Source organism: Rana temporaria, chromosome 1 (assembly GCF_905171775.1).
Source record: "Rana temporaria chromosome 1, aRanTem1.1, whole genome shotgun sequence".
Classification (NCBI taxonomy): Eukaryota; Metazoa; Chordata; class Amphibia; order Anura; family Ranidae; genus Rana; species Rana temporaria.
The window spans coordinates 372,571,923-372,590,984 of NC_053489.1; the positions used below are offsets into that span (position 1 = coordinate 372,571,923).

At 46.9% G+C, this 19,062-nt stretch overlaps 1 protein-coding gene across 1 annotated transcript in view; it reads right to left on the reverse strand.

Moving 5' to 3' along the window:
* CREB3L3 (cAMP responsive element binding protein 3 like 3) overlaps window positions 1–19,062 on the reverse strand; it is a 543,910-nt gene that overhangs the window by 107,684 nt on the left and 417,164 nt on the right. Inside the window, exon 7 of the mRNA XM_040322512.1 lies at window positions 11,777–11,861. Within this exon, the coding sequence (XP_040178446.1) occupies window positions 11,777–11,861 (85 nt within the window). The remainder of the gene's footprint in view (window positions 1–11,776; window positions 11,862–19,062) is intronic.

Genomic DNA, 19,062 nt, shown 5'->3' on the forward strand with positions numbered 1-19,062 from the left:
TTTGTTGTTGAGCTTTGTGTCCCTTTTCTTAAAAATGGCTTCACTTCCTGTCACACAGCTGACAGGAAGTGAGGTTAAAACCCTACCAGTGTCTTTTCTTGGGGACACAGGTCAATCTAACTAGTGTCCCCATTAAGCAAATTGCACTCCAGCACTGCTGTGTACACCCCAAATCATGGGTCTTCAAACTACGGCCTCCAGTTGTTCAGGAACTACAATTCCCATCATGCCTAGTCATGTCTGTGAATGTCAGTGCATTACAAGGCATCATGGGATGTGTAGTTCTACAACAGCTGGAGGGCCGTAGTTTGAGGATCCCTGCCCCAAAGGATTATTTAGTTTGGGGTTTAGTAAAGGCAAAGCCACTCTGCAGTACAAGCATAGTTGCTGAAAATCAGAGAGGAAGCACTGATGGATTTAACATCCAATCCTGTAGAAGCAAAGTTGTTTTGTTTTCTTCCTTGCTTTGCACTTGTAGTGCAAAGTGGATTTGCCTTTAGTAAATGGACCCCAAAGTCCAAGATCCCTAATAATTTGGGGTGTACACAGCAAAATGCTAGAGTGCAATTTACATAATGGGAAACTATTTAGATTGATCTCTGTGTCCCCAATAAAAGATATTAGTAAGGTTTTACCCTCACTTCCTGTTTGGCTATGTGACAGGAAGTGAATGAATTTGAATTAGAAAGGGTGAAGACACCTCACAAATGTTCTCACTATCAGGGGTGCAGACATCCCCAAAAAATAAGCAGATAATACTTATTTGCAAATTAATAATTTTTTAGTTAACATTGGGTGGGGTGCTCTAACACACACATTCATACATATTAGCCACGCTGTATCCTGGCCTATTGGCATGGTTATATTTTCTTAGGCCTCTCAATAAAACTCTATGAAATTTGTGCTTAAACTAGAACCAGGGGCGGACTGACAACTCATGGGGCCCCCGGGCAATAGAAGAGGATGGGGCCCCTCTGGCTTACAGATGGCCACCACGCCAGGAGGTAGTGCAGAGGCGGGCAGCTAAAATCTTGGGATATTCACATTAAAAGCATGTCATTTTCGGACATATCGGGGACAGATCTAAAAAAAACACAGATTTTTACATACTGTCCCTGGTTTTACTGAGCCTGGCAACCCGGATGGGGCCCCCTAGTGGCATGGGGCTCTCGGGCAGTGCCCGAGTGACTCAATGGTCAGTCCGCCCCTGACTAGAACTATAATCAACACTTTTTATTTTCTTTAATTTTGGATAGAGTGAGGGAGGGTTATAGGCCCTGTCAGTTTATTTTGTATTATCTGTGTCCAATTGGGGAGATTTGCCTTCACTTCCTGCCCCATAGCCAAACAGGAAGTGAAAGAAAAACTATGCAAATTAACCACTTCCCGCCCAGCCTATGGCCGATTTACGTCCGGGAAGTGGTTACACAATCCTGACAGGACGTCCTGCAGGATTTCATGCCGCGCGCGCCTGTGGGGGCACGCAGCGCAGCGATCGGTGATGCGGGGTGTCAGTCTGACACCCTGCATCTCCGATCTCGGTAAAGAGTCTCTCACGGAGACGGAGACTCTTTACCACGTGATCAGCCGTGTCCAATCACGGCTGATCACGATGTAAACAGGAAGAGCCATCGATGGCTCTTCCTCACTCGCGTCTGACAGACGCGAGTATAGGAGAGCCGATCGGCGGCTCTCCTGACAGGGGGCGTTCGCGCTGATTGTTTATCAGCGCAGCCCCCCCTCGGATGACCACACTGGACCACCAGGGATGCCCACCCTGGACCACCAGGGTGGGCAAAAAAACAAAAAAAATATGGAAAAAACAAAACAAAAAGCATTAAAAAAAAAGAAAAAAGATGCCAATCAGTGCCCACAAATGGGCACTGACTGGCAACCTGGGAAAATCAGTGCCACCCCACAGTGTCCATCAGTGCCACCCCACAGTGTCCATCAGTGCCACCCCACAGTGTCCATCAGTGCCACCCCACAGTGCCCATCCATGCACAGTGCCCACCTATCAGTGCCCATCTGTGCCGCCCATGAGTGCCCATCAGTGCCGCATACCAGCGCCGCCAATCAATGCCACCTCATCTGTGCCCGTCGGTACTACCTCATCGATGTCCATCAGTGCCATCTCATCGGTGCCCATCAGTGCCGCCATATCAGTGCCCGTAATTGAAAGAGAAAAACTTATTTACAAAAAAATTAACAGACAAAAAAAAAAACTTTTTTTTTTTTCAAAATTTGCTGTCTTTTTTTTAGTTGTTGCGCAAAAAAAAAAATCGCAGAGGTGATCAAATACCAACAAAAGAAAGCTCTATTTGTGGGGGAAAAAGGACGCCAATTTTGTTTGGGTACAGTGTTGTATCACCGCGCAATTGCCATTCAAAGTGCGACAGTGCTGAAAGCTGAAAATTGGCTTGGGCGGGAAGGTGCGTAAGTGCCTGGTGTGGAAGTGGTTAAGGGAATCCAGTGCCCCCCCAGAACTAGTGTGTGGGTCCCCTGAAAATTACTGGGCGGGTCATACAAAAACAGGGTGTGACCTTGACAGGAAGGGGTGGGTCATTTTTCTATTAGGTCACATGGGTGCTCAACCTGTGGCTCTCCAGCTGTTGCGGAACTACAATTCCCATGAGGCATTGCAAGCCGCTGACAGGTACAAGCATGTCTCCCAAAGGCTGAGGCATTATGGGAATTGTAGTTTTGCAACAGCTGGAGAGCCACAGGTTGAGCACCCATGTATTAGGAGGTGCAGATATGTAGTCAGGCCTAGGGCAGAACAAAACCTAAATATACTACTGCATATTAGGGCTTATTTAGACCGGATCCGATTTACAGCGTGTTTTTATATTGTGGGAGGAAACCCACGCAGGCACAGGGAGAACATGCAAACTCCATGCAGATGGTGTCACGGGCTGGATTCGAACCAGCGACCGCAAATACCGTTGGAAATCAAATAAAAAATGACCGCCACTTTATTCCCTAGGGTGTCTGCTAAAAAATTAGATATAATGTTTGGGGGTCCTGATTAATTTCCCAGGAACAAAATATAATTTTTACATGAAGGAGAGAAGTGCCAGAATAGGCGCGGTATGGAAGTGGTTAAAGTGAAATAATAAAAGTGAAATATTCCTTTAAATTTCAGACAGGGGGGGGAGGGGGGGTACACGCATGTTTCCCGTGCTTAGAACTGTCCCTGTACAAGATGTCATTTCTGAAGTGAAACAAAAAAAAGGAAGTTTAAAGTACTCATGGCTATAAAGAATACAGTCATTGCTCATTAAAAATAATAAAAAAAAAAAAAAAAAAATGGGGGTCCCTCCAAATTAAATTACCAGGCCCTTCAGGTCTGGAATGGATATTAAGGGAACCCCGCCGTAAAAAAACCCCCAAAAAAATGGCGTGGGGTCCCCCCAAATATCCATACCAGACCCTTCAGGTCTGGTGTGGATTTTAAGGGGAACTCCACCCCAAATTGAAAAAAAAATGACGTGGAGTCCCCCTAAAAATCCACACCAGACCCTTATCCGAGCACGTTGACCTGGCCGGCCGCAGAAAAGAGGGGGGGACAGAGTGCGGCCCCCCCTCTCCTGAACCGCACCAGGCCACATGCCCTCAACATGGGGAGGATGTCCCCATGTTGATGGGGACAAGGGCCTCATCCCCACAACCCTTGCCCGGTGGTTGTGGGGGTCTGCGGGCGGGGGGCTTATCAGAATCTGGAAGACCCCTTTAACAAAGGGGACCCCCAGATCCTGCCCCCCCCCCCTATGTGAAATGGTAATGGGGTACATTGTACCTCTACCATTTCACCCCAAAAAATATGTCAAAAGTGTTAAAAATGACAGTAGCCGGTTTTTGACAAATCTTTTAATAAAATCTTCTTTTCTTCTTTCCTTCGGGTTTCTTCCGCTGCTTCTTTCTTGGGTCTTCTCGTCCACATCTTGCCCGACGTGTTCTTCTATCCTCTCCGTCCGTCCTTCAGCCTTCTGGTCCCGCATCTTGCCCGGTGTCTTCTCCTGTTTTCTTCTCGGTCCGCCAGCCTCCTCCTCCGCATCTTGTGTCTTCTCCGGACCCAGCGTTTGAATTTGATTTGGCCGCCGTGTTCCCGCTCCTGGGACCCGCCCCCCTCTGACGCCACAAGTAAACTCCTTAGAAGGTCATGTGCGTCAGAGGGGGGCGGGGTCACATGAGTGTGACACGGCGGGAACTTCAATTGGAAGCGGCGGTGACTTGTCCTCAATGTTCTCCTATGGGGGAAGTTCCTCCACTTACTGCGCAGGCGCAAACTTCCCGACGGAAATCCCCGAACCTCGCCCGGCATCCAGGCTCATTCTTTAACATCCCCGTGGATTGGAGGATGTTAAAAAAAGAGCCAGGAGGCCGAGCGAGCGAAGCGAGCCGTCCGAGCGCAGCGAGGACGTGAGGCCGACTGGCCACTTTCCTCTAAGTCCACGTCGCCCTGGATGCCGGCCGCCGTTCGGGGATTTCCGTCAGCAAGTTTGCACCTGCGCAGTGCTTGACGGAACTTTCCCGATGGCTGGAACCATCTCTGCGCCTCAGTTCGCGCATGCGCTGGAACTTCCGTGATACCTGGAACCAGCACGGCAGATCAGCGGCATCTTCTTCTCCGGGCGGCGCGATTGAAATTGAATTCCCCCGCTGTGTGACGCTCTGTGACCCCGCCCCCCTCTGACGCACATGACCTTCTAAGGAGTTTACCTTGTGGCGTCAGAGGGGGGCGGGCCCCAGGCGCGGGAACACGGCGGCCAAATCAAATTCAAACGCTGGGTCCAGGAGAAGACACAAGATGCGGACGAGGAGGCTGGCGGACCGAGAAGAAAACAGGAGATGACACCGGGCAAGATGCGGGACCAGAAGGCTGAAGGACAGACGGAGAAGATAGAAGAACACGTCGGGCAAGATGTGGACGAGAAGACCCAAGAAAGAAGCAGCGGAAGAAACCCGAAGAAAGAAGAAAAGAGATTTTATTAAAGATTTGTCAAAAACCGGCTACTGTAATTTTTAACACTTTTGACATTTTTTTTTGGGGTGAAATGGTAGAGGTACAAATGTACCCCATTACCATTTCACATAGGGGGGGCCAGGATCTGGGGTCCCCTTTGTTAAAGGGGGTCTTCCAGATTCTGATAAGCCCCCCGCCCGCAGACCCCCACAACCACCGGGCAAGGGTTGTGGGGATGAGGCCCTTGTCCCCATCAACATGGGGACATCCTCCCCCATGTTGAGGGCATGTGGCCTGGTGCGGTTCAGGAGAGGGGGGGGGGCCCGCACTCTGTCCCCACCCTCTTTTCTGCGGCCGGCCAGGTCAACGCTGCTCGGAATAAGGGTCTGGGGTGGATTTTTAGGGGGACTCCACGCCAATTTTCTTTTTTTTAATTTGGGGTGGAGTTCCCCTTAAAATCCACACCAGACCTGAAGGGCCTGGAATGGATATTTGCCGGGAAACCGCACGTCTTTTTTTTTTTTTGGTTTTTACGGCGGGGTTCCCCTTAATATCCATTCAGACCCTGAAGGGTCTGGTAATTTTATTTGGGGGGAACCCCTACCCATTTTTTTTTTTTGTTTTATGAATGAATCCCTTTAGAATTGTCAGAGCCGACAATTCATTTATGCCGCGTAGTGAATTTTTAAATTACTTTTTTCCTTCTGAATGTCATGTTGTGCAGGGGCAGTTCTAAGTGCGGGAAAAATTGCGCTATTTCACATGCTGACATTTACCACCCCCCCTTGGTACGAAATTTAAAGGAATATTTCACTTTTATTGTTTCACTTTAAGAATTATTAATTTCACTGCTCCCGAAAAAACGGCCGTTTTAAAAAATAAAAAAAATCATTGATACATGTTCCCTGGACAGGACTGAGGTCCCCAAACACTTTTTTAGGACAAAACTTGCAGATTAGCCTTTAAAATGAACACTTTTGATTTCTCCCATAGACTTCTATAGGGAGTTTGGCGCGGCTTTACATATTACTTTCAATGCGCCGGCTGCTACTCTGGTTCATGCGCCCAATTAAGCCTCCACCGGAGTACTAATTAACGCATGAACCAGCGCAGCGCACAGAGCATAGTAAATCAGGCCCACTGTGTTGGAGAGAATGTGGACAGATTGGAACAACTACACATATTGGTGGGACTGTCCAAGTTAAAGGAATATTGGCAGGAAATTCAGGAATTTGTGGAGTAATAACTGGAGAAAGATAGTTAATAGTATACAAGCGTGTGTGTTCCATGAATCAAAAGAATCAAATATAAGATATAGGAAAACACTAATCCCACCATTAATAAATGCCGCAAAAGGACTAATACCAAAAAATTGGCTAAGTGAAAAAAACTGACATAAAAGAATGGTTTGAAAGAGTGGAAAACTATAACAGAATGGAATATCTATGTAGTTGTGACTTGGGCCAACTCAATAAACATAATAAAAAAATGGAGACAGTGGAAAGACTTAAATCATCGGAGGAATATTTGGGGAATATAATAGAGGAATAGAGAGGTAGGAACAAACCATTAGGGGACTGGGGAGGGAGGGGGGGAAGGAAAAAAAGGGAAAAGGAAAGAAGGAAAAAAAATGAAAGGTTAAAAAAAAAAAAAAGGTAAAAAAAAAAAGGAGAAATTAAGAGAGAGAGAGAGAGGGAGAGAGAGAGAGAGAGAGAGAGACTTGTAAAGCGCAAACATGCGAACTGAATCGCCTCTGGGCGCTGTATCCATTTCATGGGTAAGGAACCCCTTGACCTCAGAAGAGATGGGTTTTAATCTTTCTTCTGAAGGCCAAGTGGTCCGACTCCAGTCGGATGGTGGTTGGTAGTGCATTCCACAGGCGAGGTCCCTGGACTGCAAATCTTCGATCCCCTTTGGACTTGTATCTGGCTTTGGGTATCTGGAGAAGGTTTTTGATTGGTGGATCGCAGAATGCGATTGGGGGTTATGGGCTTTTATTTTTTCGCATAGATATTGGGGGGCGTTGCCTTGAATACACTTATGTATTAGGCAGAGTGCCTTGAAAGTGATTCTGTCTTTTACTGGCAACCAATGAAGGGATCTCAGTGAAGGTGAGATTGATTCCCATGTTTTTTTCCCAGTCACTAGTCGAGCGGCCGTATTTTGAACGACTTGCAGACGAGTGATTTGGTATTTGGGGAGTCCAAGATAGAGGGCATATGCATAGTCGAGTCTGGAATTGATGATTGTTCCCCACCACGACTGCAATGTCCTCTTTCGGGATAAAGGGCGTGAGTCTGCGTAGTAGGCGCAGCAGATGGTGGGATCCGCTGACTACTGACCCTATTCGTGCATCCATTGTCATGTAGGTATCGAAAATGACTCCGAGACTTTTGACTTTGGTGCTAGGGGTGATAGTTTTACCCAGAATGGGTGGGGGAGTCCATGTTGACGCGGGGTGATTTTTCCGGTTAGCGTGAAACAGGAGAAGTTCTGTTTTCGAACCATTGAGTTTAAGATAACTGTTTGTCATCCAGTTATCTATTAGAGTGAGGCATTTCTCTAGTCCAAGAGAATGATCCTTTTTGTTGCAGATGCGGAAATACAGTTGTGTGTCATCTGCATAGGAGTGGTAAAGTAACTTCTGGTTACTGATGATTTCAAAGAGAGGGCGAAGATAGATATTAAACAATTACGGGCGATAAGGGAGATCCCTGAGGGACTCCGCATGACACCGTACGTTTTTCAGAAGTTGAAAGACCCCCAGTTTCACTATTTGTGATCGGTTTTCCAAGAAGGAGAACCAGGGTTAAAACACCTTCAGCGACTCCGGCTACTTCAACTAGGCAGCCAGTAGTAGTCCGGGTCTACAGTGTCAAAAGCCGCGCTTAGGTCCAGCAGTATAAGGAGACAAGATTCTCCTTCGTCTGCGACCTCTAGAGCGTCATCCCCATATTTTGAGCAGCGCCGTTTCTGTTCCGTGACCCGGACGGAAAGCCTGATTGAACGGATCGAGTAATTTGTGGGTGTCTACCTTGCAGTTGCAGCTGTTGTACAACTACTTTCTCCATTACCTTGGAGAAGACATTTAGAGCTGTTATGGGCCTCCGGTTGTTTGGGTCTTTGGGGTCGAGGGTAGTTTTTTTTAGAATTGGTTTTATTGTACCTTGTTTTAGCAAGGTGGGCACCATGCCCTCCTTGAATGATTGGTTAATGAGCTGCGTGATAGCTGGTGCCAGTATATCGGCACTTTCTTTCAGCAGTTTAGTGGGGATGATATCATTGGGTGCTGTGCTATTACGCAGAATCCCGATGATGTTTTTGGTGGCATTGATGGAAATGGGTTTTAGAGTGAATTTTGGTGATTGCGGCGGATTTATGTGGGTATTAGGTTTGTGATTTGGGGGGGGGGAGTTGGTGACGGTTCCATTTTGCTGAATACTTTCACGGATTTTTTCAATTTTATTAATGAAATAATCCGATAATTCGTTGCAAAATTCTTGTGAATCAGAATTGGGGGCCTCTTACCAAGTAGGATTCATAGTCTGAGTGACCAGCTTGAAGAGTTCTCAGGGGCGGTTAAGGGCATTTGCGATGATGTTGGAGAAATGATTTTTTTTTGGCCGTGAAGATTTCTTTGTGATATTTCTTTGTTATTAGCTTGTAAATGGTGTGGTTTTTATCTGAAGAGCACCTTTTCCACGCAGCTTCTGCTCTTCTACGCTCTTGCTTTAGCAACGTCAGCTGGTCATTAAACCAGCTGGGTTGTTTTCCGAATGCAAATTAAGTAAAGATAAAAGATAAACATATAAAACAGTATATATAGATAACCACAAATGATGCGAAACTGAAGTAGAGACAATATTTATGAATAAATGAAATCATGAGCAAGTCTCTTGCTGTGGTTGAGTCTGACGTGGTTTAAAAAGAAAAAAAAAAAGAAGGATCTCTCCTTTTGGTTCAGAATGTTAAGATCAAAACCTTTAGATATAATCTTTTCTAGGACTCTTTATATTTGTCCCCAGGGTTCAAAGCCAGAAGGGTGTATGTATCCTTATCCCCCAGATATGTTGCATTTCTTGCATATAATCCGCTTTATTAGGACAACTATGCCCCCCCCCCCCCTTATCCGCGGGGCGAATAACTACATTTTTGTTAGCACAAAGAGATTCTATGCCCTTTTCAATGTTTTGCTTATTTCTGACCTGTTTAATATTTATAGCATCTAAATCTTTTAGTGTTAGATCCCTAAAAACCCTCAGTGACGGGGCAAATGGCCAGGCGGGTTATAAACTGAGGCATTAGCTAGGCCCGAATGGGCATAGCCATATGCAACAGTCCTAGATGGATTAAAAGGATTGGAGGCCATATAACGCTGAACATTGAGTTTGCGAACGTATTTGTGGATATCCATATATGTATTGAATTTATTGAGATTTTTTGGTGGAGCGTATTTCAGTCCCCTATCCAGGACTGCCAATTCAGGTTGTGTCAGGGTGTGCGCACTCAAATTAAAGATGCCAGTGCCCACTACATCCTTGGTCTTTTTGGACTGAGTGCGCCACCCCCCTCTAGTTCCTCTTTTAGTTCTACCACCCTTTTTATTCCTTGGCCGGCCCCGGGGGAAAACCCCAATGTGATTGGCCATAACCCTCCATCTGGTTTGCCTCACGACTAATACCATAATTGAAATCATACTGTCCTCCACTTCTACCATCAGCGTTATTAGTCCCAGGCAGTAAGCGGTAATCATCCTCTTCAGGATTGACCACGTTTCCCAGGGGTAAAAAACTGTTGTGGGTTAACACATTGTAGTCAACTTCATAGTCACCCGCATAATGGATCACCTCCCTGTCTCTATATGTCTGGGGTGGACCATAATTTGGGCCTCTGGGTTGAGACAAGCCACGAATATCCCTATACTGGTTACCAAAGTCATTAGCATAACCACGGCCCTGGGGTGGCGGGGGACCATATTGTCCACCTCATCCCCGTGTTCTAGGTGGGCCTGAACCGCCCGACTGGAATTGGCCTCGACCTTGGGGGCGAAAAAATATATACCTGTTTGGTGGTTTTAAGTAATTTCCTAGCAAAAAATTGGTCTGGACGCAAAGTGGGTAAACATGTTTTGGGCATTATTTTTATACATTTGATGTGCCAACTGTCCAAAGTTTTTTTTAGAAAATATGTATATGTGTATCTCTTAACAAATATATGTATCTATAGCTATATATTTATGTATAGATATATATCCCTTATGAAATTTTTTTGTGGAAAGATTCCTTCTAAAGACAATAGACAGGGGTAGGCAACCTTTTGAACACAGTGTGCCGAAAAATGTTTTCAAAGAAATTGAGCGTGCCGATTTTATAACAAAAAAATAAGATTTTTTTTTATAAAGAAAATGCTATAAACTAGGGGTTAGAGATTAACATCCTGCACTCTCACACCTCATATCAGCCCCAATTCCTGCAACTCCACACCTCAGATGAGCCCCAATTCATGCACCTTCACACCTCAGATCACTATCCTCCTGCAAATCTGCTCCACCACTGTAACCCCCTATACATCTTCCCCACCACTGTACCAAACTGCTCATCTGCCCCACCAATGTACCACCTTTCTCATTTGCCCCACCACTGTAACCCCCTGCACATCTGCCCCACCACTGTACAATCCTGCACATCTGCCCCACCTTTTTACCCCCTGCTCATCTGCCCCACCACTGTACCACCCTGCTCTTCTGTTCCACCAATGTTCCCCCTTTCTAATCTGCCCCACCACTGTACCTCCATGAACATCTGCTCCATCACTGAACCATCTTCTCCTCTGTCCTAACACTGAACGTATGTTCTCATCTGCCCCACCACTGTAACCCCCTTTCTTAACTGTCCGACGACTGTTCCTCCTACACATCTGTCCCACATCTATTCCCCTGCTCTTCTGCCCCCACTACTGTAACCCCCCTGCTCATCTGTCCCACCAATGTACCTACTTTCTCCTCTGCACCAACACTGAACCACCCCTGCTCATATTTCCCACCACTGTAACCCCCTTCTCATCTGGCCCAACACAAAACCCCCCTACCCATCTGCCCCATCACTGTACCCCCCTGCTTTTCTGTCCCACTGCTGAACCCCTTCTTATCCCTCCCACCACTGTACTTCCTGCACATCTGCCCCACCACTGTACCCCCATGCTATTCTGTCCCATCACTGTAACCCCCCTGCTCATCTGCCCCATCAATGTACCCCTTTTCTCATCTGCCTCACCACTGGACCTCCCTGCAGATCTGCTCCACCGTCGTATTGCCACGCTCTTCTGTCTCACTATAGAATCACCTTCTCATCTGTCCTAACACTGAACCCATCTTGTCATCTGCCACACCACTGTAACCCGCTTTCTCTGCCAACCAATGTACCTCCTGCACATCTGTCTCACCTCTGTACCCCTCTGCTCTTTTGCCTCACCTATGTTCCCTCTGCTCTTCTACCCCACCACTGTCCCACCTGCTCTCCTGCCCCGCCACTGTTTCCCCTGCTCTCCTGCCCCACTTCCTGCAATGTTTCCCATCTTTTACAATGTGTGGGGGCACAGTGCCTCCCCCTCATTGCAGGTGCAGTGTGGGGAACTCTGAAATTGGAATGCATTTGTGTCTCACTGACACTTCCCTGTGCTGCTCTGCTGATGAGGCTTGAGGCTTGGCATGCTGTTTGCGGCACCAGTGGCGGGGGTTGCCTACCCCTGCAATAGAATAATAAAAGCTAGAATTATAGAAACTTTTGAAGAACAAACTTAGTTAGTACTTACTGCTACACAGGTGCTTGTCTGAGTTGCCTTTCCTGCAGAATGGGAGACCAAGGCCTGCAGTTTCCGTAGTTGTTCAAGGAGGGACCTATGTAGTTAGAGAAATTAGAGATTATAAATATGTTTAAAATTCATATCGTATACTAGGTTTTTTCTTTGCCACACTACAAAATGCAAATTTTCTTGGAGTGTTCTCTTTTTTAAAAGGAAATCTCAGTTTTGGGCATTTTCTTTAAAATTCAAAACACATTTATTGTGCTTTACTGCGCCGACACCTTGAGTACTGACCTACCAGGAACCATGGGACCCACATGATTGTAATCATTTGTTTAGAATAGAACTTTGGTAATTTGAACAGACTTAGGCTCAATTTCCACTAGTGTGACTTGTCATGCAACTTGGGACTGCAAAGTCGCATGACAGGTCGTACCCCATGATTTCCAATGAGTACCGTTCATATCTGTGCGACTTCAAATTGCAGCAACTTCAAAGTAGTCCCTGCACTACTTTGGTCCCACTTTGATGCAACTTGATACGACTAGACCTCAAGAATACACAGGCATTGTTTCAAGTCACATCAAAATCACGGCAAAATTGTGCAATTTTCAGGTCACAATAGTGGAAACCTAGCCTTATGCTTTGTATTATCAGCAATAAACATTCAGAAGAACTGACCATTTCCATACATTTTAAGCTTTAATAAGCGATTACTGTGTTAATTTTTATAGTATTCTTTAACCACTAGCCAACCGCCCACCGCCGTTATACGTCGGCAAGTTGGCTCGGCTGGGCGAGAGCACGTAGTATAATGTCCTCTCTCCCAGCCGCCACTAGGGGCGCGCGCACCCCCCGCTCGCCCCGACTCCCGTGCGTGTGCCCGGCGGGCGCGATCGCCGCCGGGCACACGTGATCGCTCGTTACAGAGCGGGGACCGGGAGCTGTGTGTGTAAACACACAGCTCCCGGTCCTGTCAGTATGAACCGAGGATCAGTGTTTCCCCTAGTGAGGCCACCCCCCCCCCCCACAGTAAGAACACACCCAGGCATACTTAACCCCTTCCCCGCCCCCTAGTGTTAATCCCTTCACTGCCAGTGGCATTTTTTATAGTAATCCAATGCATTTTTATAGCACTGATCGCTATAAAAATGCCAATGGTCCCAAAAATGTGTCAAAAGTGTCCGAAGTGTCCGCCATAGTGTCGCAATACCGAAAAAAAAATCGCTGATCGCCGCCATTACTAGTAAAAAAAATATAATAAAAATGACATAAAAATACCCCCTATTTTGTAAACGCTATAACTTTTGCGCAAACCAATCAATAAACGCTTATTACGATTTTTTTTTACGAAAAATATGTAGAAGAAAACGTATCGGCCTAAACTGAGGAAAAAAAATGTTTTTTTATATATTTTTGGGGGATATTTATTATAGCAAAATGTAAAAAATATTCATTTTTTTTCAAAATTGTCTCTCTATTTTTGTTTATAGCGCAAAAACTAAAAACCGCAGAGGTGATCAAATACCACCAAAAGAAAGCTCTATTTGTGGGAAAAAAGTACTCTGGTCTTTGGGCAGCAATATGGTCCGGGGGTTAAGTGGTTAACCACTTAAGGACCGCCTCCTGAACATTTACGTCGGCAGAATGGCACGGCTGGGTACATGCACGTACAGGTACGTCCTGTGCTAGTACCCAGCCGTGGGTCGCGGGCGTGCACCCCCATGACCCAGTCCGAAGCTTCGTGACCGGGAACGCGGGACCCACGGACCCGATCACCGCTGGAGTCCCGCGATCGGTCCCCGGAGCTGAAGAACGGGGAGAGCTGTGTGTAAACACAGCATCCCCGTTCTTCACTGTGGAGGCGTCATCGATCGTGTGATCCCTTTTATAGGGATTCACAATCGATGACGTCACACCTACAGCCACACCCCCCTACAGTTAGAAACACATATTAGGTCATACATAACCCCTTCAGCGCCCCCTTGTGGTTAACTCCCAAACTGCAATTGTCATTTTAACAGTAAACAATGCATTTTAAATGCATTTTTTGCTGTGAAAATGACAATGGTCCTAAAAAAAGGACGCCAACTTTGTTTGGGAGCCACGTCGCACGACCGCGCAATTGTCTGTTAAAGCGACGCAGTGCCGAATCGCAAAACCTGGCCGGGTCCTTTAGCTGCCTAAAGGTCCAGGTCTTAAGTGGTTAAACTGAACTCCATGCAGTTAAAAAAAAACAAACAGGTTAATGCAGCTCTGAAACATTTTCTTCATCCTTTTTTAAAATGCAAGTAGTGTAAGTACCATAATTTGACCTGGTATCAACCAACTAAAGTACCTGTACAGCAGACCTCACATTGGAAGTGGGAGATGCAGCACAAGAAGAAAATCAGATTGATAAAAGGAGAGGGCAGAGCCACAGAGAGAAGAACTCATCAGTATGCTACTTCTCCCTTCACTGTCCAGCCACTGGGTGGCATAAGTGTGCGCAGCCTAATGCATTATGGTGTGCACCCCAAAGCTCAAACACACATGATTTCCTCTGCAGCCTCAGCTGCACTGGACAGTGATTGAATGGGAAATGCCATGTGCTGAGTGGCTTCCTGGTCATTTACAAACTGAAGCATAGTAAACACAGTTTACTATGCTTCAATTATGATTGAACACAGTGAGTGTTCATTGTGTTCATTTGGAAAAGGAAGGGGCCGGTCAATGACATATTGATTGGCCCCTTCCCCACCCTCCATCCTGAAACATGTGGGGGCGCAACATGGGGGAAAGCTTGAGCAGTAGAGGGAATTAGGGTGTGCCCAGGCACACCTGGCACACCCCTTGCGCACGCCTATGCTGGGTGGGCATGGTGATGAAAACCATAAGTAAGAAGGCTGGCCGGAGACTAGCCTGTATTTGTGGGAAGAATCTGAGCTGTATTTATCCCTCCTCTGGCTGATCCTGTGTTGGCTCTTACTCTTGGTTGGTCATACGTGCATGTCCATTTCATTACACCTGTACTACCCACCATGGTCTGTGGGTACACCGGCCCTGAGTGTTACGTTTAATTACCTGTGTCCGTGCTGCAGGTTACTTAGGCTCACTTACCACATACTCTGTGGGGGGAGCCATCATCAGGTTCATTCACGCGATGTCTGGTCATTACTGCTTACGTCCTCACACCAGGTCGGTTCACAGGCGTGGTGTTCTCATGTCTGGTTGTCGGTTGTCATTTTCTCTAGTTTGTGTTTCTTTGGGTTTCGGCAATGTCATTCTCGTTCATCCCTTCAACCCGTGGGGGTTTGGGGCATGACAGCACTCCATCGTCAGGAGTTGGTCCATGCTCAAACACAGCATGGCAAAGCTTAGTCATAGAGGTTTCCTTTTCCGGCCAGTTAGGCGATACTCTTCGGATTGTTTCCATTTTTAAATTCAGCTACTCCCATACAACAGCATGTTATAGGTTTGGGTATTATTCTTTCACAGAATCATACATGCTCTCCACGGCCTGTTATGATGGCAGGACAGCATGGAGGTGATCGAGACTTGCTCGGTCAGAGGTGGGGTGTTAGCGCACCCCCAGCTCCTGCTTTTCCTGTATTTTCCTACAGGCAAGGTTTGCATCCCTTTTGTTCATCAGTCTTGTCAAAACCTTCTGGGTCATTTTGTCTGAGCAAACAATGTTCCTTGTCAGGGGATGAGTTGGAATCTCTCATCCCCGGGCTTTAGGCAGCCCATGCCGGATGTATTTTCTGGTCTGCACACGGGCCGCAGCATTATGGCATCAGTGACATCCGTAGGTAGTACCTTGGCGTCAACGGACAGTCATGCTTTCATTGTCATCAAATCACTATCAGCAGTATTGTTCAAGGGTTGCTTGGTCTGGTTCTTCACCTTCGTTCTGTAGAGGGCAGTTCGGTCCACCAGGGTGTCCGGTGGCAAGTTTCCAACAGAGTTGTTAAATTTTGGTTGCCTTTTTCCTGTGGAATTTTTTTCCATCAAAGTACGTGTCTTGGAATTGACGTTTTCAGCACTTTCTGCAGTTAGGGGGGGTGTATTGGCCATCAAGCTGTTTTACCATGCTTTGGAGCTTCTTCCATCAGCCTGCTGGTAGGGCTAGATGCAGCACCAGTGTCATTTGCCGCTGTGTTACCCTTCGGTCAGAGACAGTCCTGGCTTTGACACCTTTGCCAGGCACTCTTTTGTCGGCCCGCTGGGGGGGGGGGGGGGGTCCAGGTAAGGTCTTTATTGTGCTGGGTTAGATTCTCGGTGCCAGTATTTATTGGGATGTTGCCTGGAGAACAGGTCAGGTACATCAGACCAGCACTTCGAATCCCTGCTAATTCCTGTCATTGCGTCCATTTTTGCAGCTTACTCTTTCATACTTCCCCATACCAGTCTAGACAGTCTGGCCAGATGGTGTGGGAATTTCAGTGCTACTTGACTGATGTCTGGTTGGAGGTGTTTGGTCTTTGCAATTATGTTGCAGGGTCTCATTGGTTCAGGCCTTGCCCCCTTCCCCCCCACGTAACCTCTCACCACCAGCAGTTTATTCCATGCCTTTGTTTTCTCGATAATTAGGCTTGATAATTCACAAGGACATTCATTTGGTTCTGGGCAGTTCCGCAGGTTCCAAAGAAAGTGGTCCCTTCTTTTTATCATTTTCATTGAACGCTGGTTTCTGCCTGTCTTAGCTGATTCAAACCGGATCCATACACTGAAGCCATCCAGGCGTGCGCTACTCTACTAGACGGATTGTTACCTACCCTTCTTCAAGCTTTCTTATCATACCTACTTTTGTGTCTTTTTGCCCTCTTTCAGGCGTACTGATCAGCTAGGCCAAGGCACACCTCAGGCCTCGGTAGTTAGGGTATCGTATTTCCAAGTGAAGATTCTGACCACAAGTAAGAAGGCTGGCCGGAGGCTAGCCTGTATTTGCGGGAGGAGCATGAGTGGTATTTATCCCTCCTCCTCTGGCTGATCCTGCGTCGGCTCTTATTCTTGGTTCCCACCCACATATTTCTCATACTTCTCGCACATTTCTTCATATTCATACATTCAGGATATGCCCTTTTTCAGGCGTACTGACCATAGGGTGACCACATTCCCAAACGCCCATTCAGGGACACCCTTCCCAAAAATCAGCTTGTGCTGCCCAGAAGAACCGATCACGCCCCCAAAAGGGGCATTGCCACTTTACTTACTGACACCACTTGTCCTGACTGGCTGAGATCGTTTTACCTTGTTTCAACACTCGCTTTACACTGCACTGCTGTGATTAGACACAAGAGATGGGGTTTATGATTTCTCCAATCACAAGCAGGGGGTGGGGATTGTGCCTCTCCAGACATACCCGGCTAGGACAAGTGCTTTCGGTGAGTAAAGCGGCGATGTGGTGACCTTTTTTGGGGCAATATATAAAGGGGAGGGAGGGGGGGTGGCTTTGTCAGCTTCATTCCGGGACACTGTATTGTCCTGGAATGAAGGTGCCCGGGACCTGGGACAGACCTGCAAAATGCGGGACTGTCCCGGGCAATCCGGGACACGTGGTCACCCTAACTGACCAGCTAGGCCAAGGCACACCTAAAGCCTTGGTAGTTAGGGTATTGTATTTCTAAGTGAAGATTCTGACCACAAGTGAAAGAAAGTTAAACTGCATCAATAAATGATCAGGCTGGCAGCTATGGAGCAGGACTGTGCTGTGTGGCAGATCTGTGTAAATCTCATGACTGGATGGACAGAAATACAAATAGTTTTGTCAGGTGAAACAATTCCCATATACGTTTGTGTAGCGCTGCCCCTGTGGGGTCGCTGCTTGTAGTAGTTCCACACGTCACCCTGCTTGGCCAGGCGTTCACTTCAGACACACTTTGCCAGTCAATGAACAGTCCTTTAGCTTGTTTTTTTTTGTTATTTTATTCTGAGGATTAAAACTTGGATAGGGAAAAGGCACAGGGATGCCCAAATAATGAATCTCGCTTGTTTGAACCCTCTGCTCACCTGCTCCACCAATGTTCCTCTTTCTCATCTGCCCCACTACTGTACCTCCATGCACATCTGCTCCATCACTGAACAATCTTCTCATCTGTCCTAACACTGAGCTTATCTGCTCATCTGCCCCACCCCTGTAACCCCCTTTCTCACCTGCCCCATGACTGTACCTCCCATACCTCTGTTCCCCCTGCTCTTCTGCCCCATCACTGTAACCCCCTGCTCCTGTGTTTCACCAATGTACCTCCTTTCTCCTCTGTACACCCTGCTCCTCTGTCCCACAGTTGTAACCCCCTGCTCATCTGTCCCAACACTGAACCCCCTGCTCATCATTCCCAGCACTGTAACCCCTTTATCATCTGGCCCAACACTGAACCCCCTGCTCATCTGCCCCATATATACAGTGAAACCTTGGATTGCGAGTAACGCGATTAACGAGAGTTTCGCAATGTGAGCAATTTAAAAAAAAAATCCTGACTCGATTTGCGATGTTGTCTCGCAAAATGAGCAAGATTCAAGCATCTGCGGTGTGCAGTACAGCATTTGGCCAGAGGTGCGAGGGCGCTGGAGCCGATCAGAGACGTTCGGAAATACTCAATTCCCGAGTGTTTCTGAGCCTTTCTGAGGGCTTCTGAATGCAGCAGAATGGTCTCCGAGTATTTCCGAGTCTCTCCAGCACCCCCCCCCCCCCACACCCATGGCCACATGCGGTATTGCATGCCATAGAAGTCAATGTGGAAGAATTATTTTTGTTTTTATTGACTTTTATGGGGAAACTCGCTTTGATATGCGAGTGCTTTGGATTACAAGCCTTCTCCTGGAACTGATTATGCTTGTAATCCAAGGTTCCACTGTAGATCTGTAGATTCAATATAGCTTCAATATAGTTGAATCTATATTGACAGTCTCTAGAGCACCACACTCCTCCAGCATCACTTTGCTTTCTCTATGGTACAATCCTAGATTCCTGTCACCAGTAGCACATGGTTAGGTCTCACTCTGAATAAGTCCCAACAGTTCAATAATAGCCATTTGCTGGCAAGGGGTCTACAGTCCTCTTTGGTGTAGCAACCAAATAATGATGGAAAAGGACACTTGTGCTAATTGAAACTTGGCGGACAACTGATCCCATAAATTCTGGTGCAAATCCTGCCAACCCTCTTTGCTGCAGCAACTTGACTTCAATGACACCAAAGTCTCTCCCTCTAGCTTCACATCCAATCCTGGCATGTTCCTCCCAGAGCTTCTCACTGTGCTTCTCATTCAACGACCCTGGAATGGCTCCCTCCTGAATGACTTGCCTGGCAGTGCTC